The sequence below is a fragment of the Equus quagga genome, chromosome 20 (assembly GCF_021613505.1).
Source record: "Equus quagga isolate Etosha38 chromosome 20, UCLA_HA_Equagga_1.0, whole genome shotgun sequence".
NCBI lineage: Eukaryota > Metazoa > Chordata > Mammalia > Perissodactyla > Equidae > Equus > Equus quagga.
In genome coordinates, this window is record NC_060286.1 from 19,710,253 (window position 1) to 19,722,297 (window position 12,045).

The 12,045-nt window shown below is 46.2% G+C and overlaps 1 protein-coding gene across 1 annotated transcript in view; it reads right to left on the reverse strand.

Annotated features, from left to right (window-relative positions):
* The window catches only part of LOC124231094 (feline leukemia virus subgroup C receptor-related protein 2-like), a 23,022-nt gene that overhangs the window by 1,780 nt on the left and 9,197 nt on the right, over positions 1 to 12,045 (reverse strand). The window contains exon 2 of the mRNA XM_046647759.1: positions 1,628 to 1,769. Coding sequence (XP_046503715.1) covers positions 1,628 to 1,769 — 142 coding nt within the window. The remainder of the gene's footprint in view (positions 1 to 1,627; positions 1,770 to 12,045) is intronic.

Here is a 12,045-nt window from a genome sequence, read left to right on the forward strand (position 1 = left end):
GCGTGGCCTCCCCCACACTCCATGAGAACACTCCTCAAAGGTCAATAGGCTGTTTCCAGTAAGAGGAAGCTCTGCTAATGAGGTTTACTCTCTTGAAGATCAAAGGGCTCCCCACCCAGAAAACCCTTCAGCCCTGACTTCAGAGCCCGGCTTCTTCCTTCTCCGGAAACAGTCCTGTATGACTTCCCGCCATTGGGAAGCCCTCATCCATTGTCTTGCCTGTTCACCTCCCCTTCCATCAGGGGAATCAAAGCAAGGCAAGAGGTTATTTATCTCTGCAACAGCAGGTGTTTAAGGACTTGGCAACCACAAAACAGAATTCAGATAAGATTTCTCAGTTCTTTACTCAATGAGCTACTATCTGTGCTTGATAATAACATGCCAAAACATAGCAGTGTCCTATCGCCCAGATTTCAGCTGCAAAGGACCATGCCCTCACCAGCTACAAACATGAGAATTTGCAGGTGGGAACATCACAGTTTGAAACTTAAAGTCTGGCTGAGTGAGGGTCCCTGGCCGGATTCTTCTTTCCTGTTCTCACCCACGGCTCCACGGCTTCTCAGCCTTCCAGGACACCAAGTCCTCTGTCCAAGATATCTGCCAGCCTCTGGGGCCATCAGACAGCCCTTCCTCAGCTTGGACGCTGGGGAAGGAAGGACACAGTGAAAACAGTGGAGTGAGGTACAGATTGTAAAACTGACTCTGGAGGTGAGGCCGGCAGGAAGGACCGACACATTTAACACGTGAGGTCGAAATTTCAAATGTTAGGAAGAAAGGCGGTTAAGCTTTAAAGACGAGTGACTAACTGAAAATGAAAACCTCTACTATGCTGTTTCTGAATTTATCAGAGCCCATGTAATACCACTCAGATGATGAAAGAAGATAAAATTCACCAAGTATCTTCAATATTAAACATACATGCACATAAAATTAACAGTAGTTATCTGAGGTTCGTGTTTGGGATTAACTGGTACAAGGCTAAATTAATGGGTCTTCTTTTTTGTATTTTCTAGATTTTTCCATAATGAGGATATATTACTCTCATAATTTTTTAAAAATTTATTAAAAAAATGTGTACCAGTTATTCTCAGGTGATTCTATGAGAGAATTAGTGTTGGGGTCAATTCTGTTTTGTTTTGTTTCAGATATTTAGAGTCTGGAGTTTCACAAATTTAGGCTTGAATCCAATCTCCGCCACTTACTAGCTCTCTAACCTTGGATAATGTATTAACTGGCCGTAAGCCTCCCTTTCCTGTTTGTTACATGGGAGTGACAATGGTACTTCACTCACAGGGTGCTGAGGATTGAATGAGATCAGGCATGCTCAGCACGGGGCCTGTGACATCATAAGTGCTCACCGGGGCTTCATCAAGGGGATCAGCAGTCCGCACATTAATTCTGGTGAGGTCATATCGGGAACTGGTTAATTACAACTAAACCTTGACTGAGCCACTAACAAAGTACAGGATCAGCTAGCACTGTATCGGTACCACCTGCTCAGGCAAAAACATTCCTCCCGTTTCTATCAATGTCCATGGTATTCCAGGGCCGTGTTCACAAGGTCCCCACCCAAGTCAGCAGAACCTCCTTGCCTCCCAGCCTCCCATCAGTCTACTAAAGGCCTTACCAATGATGACCAGGATGAAAAGCAGAGTGGCTACACCTCCTATTATGTAGAACATGATGCTGATGTGGTAGGCAAGCTTGTCCCGGTCTTGGATGTTGGGCACCAAAATAGGAGGGACCAAGAACCCAATCGCAATTCCAAGCTATAGAAGACAGAGACAATCAATCACAGTTACCAATGGCCAAGAGATGACAGCACAAACTTAAAGAGACTCCTAATAAGAAACATCATCCCTAACTTCCAGTGCTTCTGAAAACCCAAATAGGAACCCCCTTAAAAACCCCTCCCAAGGGCAAAGGGGCACATAAAAATGGTGACCGACAAATAATAACGTACAACTGAAATTTCACAATGTTATAAAGTATTATGACCCCATAAAATAATTTTTAAAAACCCCTCAAGACACCAGACAGATATCTCTCTCTCTCTTTTTGTTTTGGTGGGGAGGTTAGCCCTGAGGTAACATCTGTTGCCAATCTGCCTCTTTTTTTTCCCCCTCCCCAAAGCTCCAGTACACAGCTGTACATCCCAGTTGTAGGTCATTCTAGTTCCTCTATGTGGGATGCTGCCACACCATGGCTTAATGAGGAATGCTAGGTCCACACCCAGGATCTGAACCAGCAAACCCTGGGCCACTGAAGCAGAGCACACGAACTTAACTACTTAGCCACGAAGCCGGCCCCACAAGATCTCTCTTTTGATTGACAACCAAACTCACACACCTCTGACCACCCTCACTTATCAATAGCTATTGAAAACAATTATAGTTGACGTTCTCAATGCAGACTGGCTCTTCAGTAGCTGTAAACTAATGAACAATGGTTCCTATATATTTCCATCTCTATGGTAGAGTAAAACAATCTTGACTTTTTTTTCATACCACTTAAATTCTTTTTTTGGTTTTTTTGAGGCAGATTAGCCCTGAGCTAACTACTGCCAATGCTCCTCTTTTCGCTGAGGAAGACTGACCCTGAGCTAACATCCGTGCCCATCTTCCTCTACTTTATATGTGGGATGCCTACCACAGCATGGCTTGCCAAGCGGTGCTATGTCCGCACCCGGCATCCGAACCTGCGAACCTCGGGCCGCCAAGAAGCGGAACGTGCGAACTTAACAGCTGCGCCACCAGGCCAGCCCCCACTTAAATGCTTGATTTCACTGAATCTGTTACCCTGGAGCTGAGAGACCAGCTGAGGGAAAAGTTCTACACCCAAAACCACAAGAACTTACATTCAGTAAGAGACGGAAGCCTCAGTTCTTACCACATTTACAAACATGACAGCCTAAGTTCACTGTGTAAAGAACTTAGTGATTTATAAAGCATCTGTACTGTGAAGTCACACGCAACTGCATACATTTATACACACAGGACATGGACACATGCAAACTGGCTATAAACACACACACACACACACGGGCGCACACCAACAAATTAAAACATCTCATATCTGCGTGGAAGTTCAAACTCCAAGGACCTGACAGATAACGTGAGGTGGGTGTTTCCGAGGTCAGAGATGCCATGACTCAGTAGTGACAAGCTGTCATACGACTCCCAGAAGCCCTTCTGCCACACGTCACACCAAGGCAGAAACTGGAAAATAGCCTAACTCAGGCAAGCCTCAGATTCTAAGAGTGAAGGAAGACGAGTAGGTCTTCTGTCTTAAGGCGCCCCTTTTCCTTTATTGTATTTGAAAGGACCTGCAGGTAGAGAAGCAATATGCTTCCACACCACACTGCACGCAGGTTCTAGGTATCTTTAGGCATCCTGCCGCAAGCATTTTTGTGGCATATCTAATTGTTCATAACGAAATTTTGCTGTAAAAGATAACATACCTGATTGAGAGTTTGGTTTTAATTGTTTGATAGTTTAGTTTCATTTCTTCATGGACACAGTATTGCCATGTTATATTATATAAATCTTAGCTCCACATTTCCAGTATAACTTTGGGACATTTATCAAAAGACATGTGACAATATGCCAAGAACAAATAACAGTGTAGACAGCTTTTCACAATGCAATTCAAAGCTCAGTTACAAATATGCATCTCATGGAAACTGATACCTCTCTTAATGAAGGAGCACGTTTTAGTGAAAAATAAAAAGTGTGCTGGATGCCAAACAAGGAGATGAATCAACAAGCAAAAAAAAAATGTAGACTACTATGAACGAAGGACTTTGAAGACAAGTGCTTAGGCCCAACCCACAAAATAAAGTCAGTTATTTGCACAGTATTGCCATGAATCTACAGTATTTTAAATGTATTCAAATATTTTGTATTCTGAAATAAAGTCATTAATTTTATTATTCCTTTTTCATGTTTCATTATGTCCCTCTTTTATTTTTTGTGATTTTGATCTCTTACAGCAAAACTGTCCTATGACCAATTAGTTACGTGGCAAAAGTGCTTGCAGCGAAGATGTCTACAGCAACGATGCTTATGGGAAAATATCAGACATACACAACACCATTCAGCAGCTGCCAATCTGTTGACTGTCTACACTGGTTTTCCAGCCTGTCAATTACACCCACTCAAGATGGTCACTAGTGGTCCTCAGCTCTGGAATATTCACAAAAGTCACCATCAATAGGCTCAGTATAGGGTTCTTCCGATGTATGCCAGTATATAATCGACAAATCAAACCGATCTTTAAAGCATCTGCTCTGTGAAAAGTGTTCTGCTAGATGTTTAGGAGGCACCAAGATGCATATGGCAAGGTGCCTGCCTTCAAGGAGCTTTATATTCTAGGGGGGCAGGGGGCATTTAAAATGAAGATACAAAAGATAACACAAATGGGGATACTTGTGGGTCGAAATTATAGAATATTATAGTTTGAAAGTTCCTTTGTCATCCTCTAATACAACTAATTATCAGTGGGACAAACGGAGGCTAAGTGAGGCTAAACTCTAGAGGTTAAGTGACTTGTTGAGGTCACGCAGAGCTGAGGTGAATAAACATACCCCCTGGCTTCTCAAGCCAGTGCCTCCTCCACTGGGCCTGGTGGTGGCCTCCAGGACCAAGGGCCTTGAGAAAGGCCCAGGCGAGCAGGCTTCTCCAGAAGAGAAGATACTTCACATCCTTGGATCTTTATCCAATCCTCAGTCACACTGATTTGTCAGAGTCGAGTCCAGCATCTTAACTGCTGCTCTCCAAGACTGAGGATAAAACCCAGCCACAGACAGAGGGGCAAACACAACCCGCATAGCTGGGAAGACGGGCCCACTGCAGGTCACACCTGGCCTGAGCCTAAGCACTTCAGAGTCGGAGATCTAGAAGTTAAATAGAATGCCCAGGGTCCCTGTGGCAAGAATGAGGGAAGATATAGGGCATCACCCAAGGCTCTGTCATTCTTTCATCCCCAAAGGACCCTGATGTAGGATAACCTAATCCGCAGGAATCTTCTGCCCCGAGAAATAAGTCCTCCCAGCTGGCTCTACACTGCCTGCCCGAACCCTCACAGACGTCTATACACCAAGGTTGAGTGAGTTTCATTCCACCTCAAGTCCAGCACTGAAGCCTTCTCCAGCCAGCAGGACCAAGCGGCAAGCCACAGGGGCCCAGGGTAACCCTGTTCAGTTAGCGGCGCTGTCTCCAGTGACCTTTCTTCAGGAGGAAATTGGTGTTGGAGATACTTTCATGCCCAATGCGGAAAACCAAAACATAGGGATTAGACTGCAGACTGCTGCCTCTTTTGTTTTCTCAAGACTGACTTTTTTACTTTTTCTTGAGGGCCGTGTTCAGTGAGAGCGTACGGCTGTACTCCGGCTCCTAGTCCCTAAGTCTGTCCCTTAGTAGGCGCTCAGTCATGTGGCTGCACATATGGACAGATGAACACTGGTGGAAAATTTTGTCCACACAAAGCTGGCAATAACACACAGGTCTGCCCACTGGGGTCCATGTTCTAGCTACAAATCATATAGGAGAAACACGTGTGAAGTGGTAAGGAAAAAAATGTGTCCAGGGGAGAGTTGGCCAGGCATGCTCTGGACTATGAGCAAGGACTCCCAGGGGCTGACTTCTTTCTAGAAGGTGGGGACACTGGGGCCAACCTAACTTATCAGCAGAGAGAGCTGAGAGGTGGGTCTGCTTCAGTTCCCAACGGTGACACATCAGGGAGGAGCATCTGTCAGCAAAACTTCTAGGGACGACAGCTAAGATGAAAGGAAGGAGCTGCAAACTAGAGATACCAGAAAAATCGGTCCAGAGCCAGAGTTTGGTGGGGAGGGAGGAGATAGATGGGGATTCCCTACAGTTACAGAGGGCTTATCTGGAGCCAGCAGCTTTCACACACTCTCTCCCTCATCTCACTTTGGCGGCAACGCTGTGAGGCAGGCTTTCTTGTTACGGATAATGAAGCTGATGCCCAGGGAGGGCAGGTGCCCTGCTGGGGGCCCAAACAGCTGGCAGCAGAGCTGCACTGCGCTTCCATGGCTTCCACAGCAGGACTTCTCAACTTCAGTGGGCATCAGAATTCCTGGCACAGAATCAAAAACACAGACTCCTGAGCGCCACCCACAGAGGCTCACTCCTGGGGTCTGCCCAGTGCCCCGGATACTCCATTGTTAACAAACATGCCAGCTGGTTCTAGTGCTGGAGTTCATGGACCACACTTAAAGACAATTGATCTCAGCTGCCCCAAGGAAAGAAATCAAGAGATAATGCTCAGCTGCTGGCTTCCCCACGCATCCTAGGCAGGGATGGTGCCAGACAGGTGTGTGCTCCTATTTAGCTCCTGGGCAGAGAAGAAGTGGTCCTCTGAGTGAGCTCACTGAGGGCTCCACCAACAGGTCCAGCACCAAAGAGGAAGCCCAGGACAAAGGTCTGAGCAGGCGTGGATTGCTCACATGGCAGCCACCACCCCAAACAAACAGCCCATTGGAATGGGCTCTGCTTTAACATAAGGACCCAGGGCCTCTCACGTCCTACATTTCTCAGAGTACACGGACACAGCAAACAGCCTGTGCACAGATGGCTGCCTGCAGAGCCACCAAAGGAGACCCAGCCATGCTGACACAGGAGTTCTGGGCAGAAATCAGCAATTTCGAGGGGAGAGGAGAAGGGGAAAAAGGAGAAGAAATAACCTCCAATTTTGCTCCAGTTTCTGTGCCCCTCCCTTCTGAATCATGCAGGGTTGTCCCATCAATGGGGTCTCCTGGAACTGAAAGGGGCTGTGTTCACCTCCTCTCTAGAGGGGGAATCGGATGGGGGACAAAGCCAACCCTGCTCCATCATGAGCTTCTGAGACACACCGTCCAATTGCGAGAAGTTGGTAAGCAAGCAGGACCCAGGCCTGCCTCCCATCTCACCCTTCTGCAAACACTGCAGGTGCGGCTGCTACCTGCCCTCATGCTGGGGAAGGCCTCCTCTTGAACCATAGGCGCTGAGGGGTGAGCTAGAGTTTTTGCACAGCATAAAAAAGGAAAACTGCCTGTGATGAGGCCAGAAAGCAGAAGACTCTGGGTGGGCCGCCTTAGCCTGCAGGATGCCCTCCCCTCTCTGAATGGCCCAGCAAAGTAAAGGGCCCTTAGTCCTGCAGAAACAAGAGAAGGGAGATGCTCCATTGGTTAAGATTAGGAATGATGCTGGAGAGAAGTCAGGAGACAGAGAAGAAAGAGAGAGGGAACACCAGCTTTGACCGTAACCCGATGGTTCTTCACCATCCCTGAAGGGGCCCCAACCCTCATCCTGCAATCCGCACGGGGCTGTTTGATGTTGAGGATAGAGGTAAGTTGAAGTCAAGGGAAGGGCATCCTGTGAACAGCACTGCTGGAAAAAGATCAAGAACCAGGCCGTGGAAAACAGCTGTGTCCACCTGATAAGCTGCGCGCCCCACTTCCTTCAGCAGAGTCTTAGGTTTGTGAGACTAAAGTCCGATGTGCAGGTGTGGGGGTTGGCCCAGAATCTCACGGGGACCCCCAAGTTTTCATCACAGACATCAGGTCTCCTCACCACACACTGGGACGATAACACACCTCCAGCACCTGCACTGCTTTCACTTCGAGGAGCTCTCACGAGGGAGAAGTGCCCATCAGGATGCTGCCTGGAAACTTGCTGGAATGGCCACCCTCTTCTATGCACCCAACACTCAGTCACCTCGCTCACTAAGAACTGCTATTACCATCGCGTCCTCAGGGAAGCTGTCCTGCTTCTCCCCACTGCGCTCACACTGGGGTAATGTCCTCGCACAGGCTGTGACCCCTTAATGCCCTGTGCACACATATCCTTAAGCCTGCCACATGGGTACTAGGAGCACTGAAGTACTGGCCTCTCCTTCTACGTCAGGAGCCACCCCCCTCCGGAAGACAGAAGCAACCACCTTTATGGGTGATAGTACGGACAGCATCTGTTCTTCATTTTGCACTCCTTATCTGGTAAAATCTACTAGCTTAGTGCCCTCCACTTATTGTCTCTTTTAATCCAACCCTCCACCTTTTGCAGTAGCCAATATTATCTCCATCTTATGAAAGAAGACGCCAAAACTTAGAAAATTTAAAGGACTTGTCCAAGGGCACCCAGCAGAGCTAAAGAGAGTGTCCTCAACCACCCTGGGTCTGGCACAGTTCAAGGCACACAGTAAGGACTTACAGCTCTTTCCACTGAAGGAACAAGACTGAGTCACATTGGGAAGACAATCCAGGCCTGACAATGCCTTCCTCCAACCACCTGAGCTCTCGGTTAACTGACTGGTCACTACCTCCTTTCAGGACATGGAAACCTGTTTATTAATTTGTCCATTCACTGGTAGCACCTGTTACACCCAGAGCCCTGAGCCATAGGAGAGATGTCTTAGCCAAGGTTCCAGTCCCCCAACAAGTTTCCCATTGAGTCGGAAGAGGAGGTGGAGGAGGAGGGGAAGAGACAGGAGAAGAGATAAGGAAGAGGCGGAAACTCAAACCACCATAAAACCAGGGCCAGGATCCTAGTAAACTCAGCAAGCACAGAGAGGGCAGGGAATGCGTTCCTGCAAGCACAGGCTGATGACAGGAAGGCAGGAGGTGAGCAGGTGCCCAGCCAGCAGAGAATACCTCACAAGTGCTGTAACTTCTTTCTGGTGGTTGTGGTAAAAGACACACAGCTTAAAATTTCCCATTTTAACCATTTACCACTTTAATCATTTTTAACTGTACAGTTCAGTGGCATTAAGGACATTCACATTATTGTGCAACCATCACCTCCATCCATTTCCAGAACTTTCTTCATCTTCCTCACCTGAAACTCTGTACCCCTTAAACAATAACTCCCCATTCCCTCCCCGCTGGCAGCCACCATGCAACTTTCTGTCTCCATGAATTTGACTACTGTAGGCACCTGTGGTAGAATAAACATATACTTGGTTTTCGACCCTGTTCCTGGCAGGGAGCTCCAAAGACCTTTGGTATTTCCTGAGTGATAGGAGTGTTATTCACGTTATTCATAAGGGGCCCCCTTTGCAGTTTATGCTACTCAGGTGACTGAGAAGTGACCGGGGGCCCTTGACAGCCTCATCATGAAGCTGGTCACCAGAAGACCTACGGAGTCGTCAGAGTTTGGGAACTCCCAACCCCCCCTCCCCCCACCTCTGAGCAGGAGAGGGGAGATGGACATTGAGCTCTACAAAAACTCTTCAACAAGGAAATCCAGTGAGCTTTCAGGGTGGTGAACACATCACATCAAAGTGCTGGGATGGTGGTGCCTCCAGAGAGGACGTGCAAGCTCTGCCCCTCCCCCACACCCTGCCCTGGCATCTCTTCCATTTGGCTGGTCCTGAGTTGTATCCTTTGTAACAAACCAGGAAATGAAAGTAAAATGTTTACCTGAGTTCTGTGAGCCATTCTAGAACCTGAGGAGGGGCTGTGGAAACCCCTAATTTATAGTCAGTCAGAAGCATGGGTGACCCCCAGGATTTGCAAATAGCATCTGAAGTGGAGGCAGTCTTGTGGAACTGAGCCCTTAACTTGTGGGGTCTGCACTAACTCCAAGATGTTAGTGACAGAATTGAATTGAATTGGAGGACACCTAGTTGGTGTTAGAGAATTGGAGTACACGTTGGCGTCCGAAAAAAAATGCCGCAACACATCACATAAGGAATTAGACACTGTCTATCCTTTTGTGACTAGCGTATTTCACTTAGCACAATGTCTTCAAGGTTCATCCAAGAAGTATGTATCAAAATTTCCTCTTTCTAAGGCTAAATAATATTCCATTGTATTTATATATCACATTTTGTTTATCCATTCATCAACAGATGGACACTTGGGTTGGTTCCACCTTTTGACTATTGTGAATAATGCTGCTATGAACAAGGACGTACAAATATCTGTTCAAGTTCCTGCTTTCAGATCTTTTGGGTATACACCCAATGGTAGAACTGCTGGATAATATGGTAATTCTATTTTTAATTTTTTGAGGAACTACCATACGATCTTCCACGTGACTCCACCATTTTCATTCCCATCAGCAGGGTACAGGCTTCCAGCTTCTCCACGTCCTTGCCAACACTTTTCTTATTCTCTTATTTTCTTTTCTAATAGCCATCCTAATAGGTGTGAAGCAGTATCTCATTGTAGTTTTGATTTGCATTTTCCCTGATGTTGAGTAGCTATTCATGTGCTTATTGGCCATTTATATATCTTTTTTGGCGAAACGTCTATTCAAGTCCTTTGCTCATTTTGAAATCTGGTTGTTTTTGTTGTTGAACTGTAGGAGTTCTTTATATATTCTGGATATTAACCCCTTATCAGATATATGATTTGCAAATATTTTCTCCCATTCTGTGGCTTGCCTTTCCTTTTTTTGTTTTTTAAATTAACCATTTTATTTTTTTCTGAGGAAGATTAGCCCTGAGCTAACACCTGCTGCCAATCCTACTCATTTTGCTGAGGAAGACTGGCCCTGAGCTAACATCCGTGCCCATCTTCCTCTACTTTATATGTGGGATGCCTACCACAGCATGGTTTGCCAAGCCGTGCCATGTCTGCACCTGGGATCTGAACTGGTGAACCCCGGGCTGCCGAAGCGCAATGTGAGAACTTAACTGCTGCGCCACCGGGCCGGCCACCTGTGTGTTGCCTTTTCACTCTGGTGATAGTGTCCTCTGAAGCACAAAAGTCTTTAAATTTGAGATAATCCAATTTATCTATTTTTTTTTTTTTGCCCAGGCTTTTAGTATCATATCGAAGAAATCACTGCCATCATCGACAAATCTAATGTCATGAAGCTTTTTCCCTATGTTTTTTTCTAAGAGTTTCATAGTTTTCCCAGCACCACTAGTTGAAAAGTTTGGTGACAATGATGTGTCAGTGTAGGTTCATCAATTGTAACAACTCTACCACTCCGGCGGGGGATGTTGATAACTGGGCAGGGAGTATATGGAAAATCCGTACCTTCCCCTTCTGCTGTGAACCTAAAGCTGCTCTAAGAAATAAAGTCTTCTTTTTTTTTTAAAGGCTATCCTTTTCCTATGGAATAGTCTTGGCACCCTTGTTGAAAAGTCATTTGACCACACAGCTGAGGGTTTCTTTCTGGACTCTAGTTCATTGGTCTGTGTTTGTCTGATGCCAATAGCACACTGTCGGGTTACTGCAGCTTTGTTAGCAGTTTTGAAATCAAGAAGTGTGAGACCTCCAACTTTGTTGTTCTTTTCCAGGATAGTTTTGGCTACTCAGTGTCCCTTGCACATCCACATGAATTTTTTATGCATTTTTCAATTTCTGTGAAAAACCTCATTGGGATTTTGATAGGGATTTCATCGAACCTGCAGACTGCTTTACACAGTACTGACATCTTACCAATAGTAAGTCTTTCAATCCAGGAACACAACATGTTTTTCCATTCATTTATGTCTTTAATTTCCTTCAGCAACGTCCTGTTGTTTTCAATGTACAAGTCTTTGGCTTCCTTGGTTAAATTTATTCCTAAGTCTTTTTTTTTTTTTAATGCTATTGTAAATTGAATTGTTTTCTTAATTTCTTTTCTGGATTGTTCATTGTTAGTGTTTAGAAATACAACTGGGTTAAAATGGTGCAAATTCAGTCCACTCTGCTCTCTATGGTTTGCAGAGGGAACAAGGCATTGGGAGGCCCGGCAGGGAGGAGGAGGAAGGCAAGGGTGGGGAAGAAGGCTGTAAAATCCCTAACATTCTGAATGCGGCTTTTTCCGGTTTGGGCATCTGCTTGGTTGCCACAGATCTCTGACTGACTGCCATGGCTCTAAGAAGGAAGGCATTGTAGCCAGGTTCTAGCTTGTTTCACGTTTCTGCAGGGGTGAGGGTCTGGAGCTTCCTGGTCCACCATCTTGCTGATGTCACTCTCCACGGCCTAAGACTTATTCCCTAAGCAGTGTATCTTCAAGGAGATAACTAAGGAGCCAGACTGGGAGGGAACAAGGGACAGGCTGGTTAGGAATGGGGAGGGAGGAGGGCCCTGGACCACTAAACTGAAGA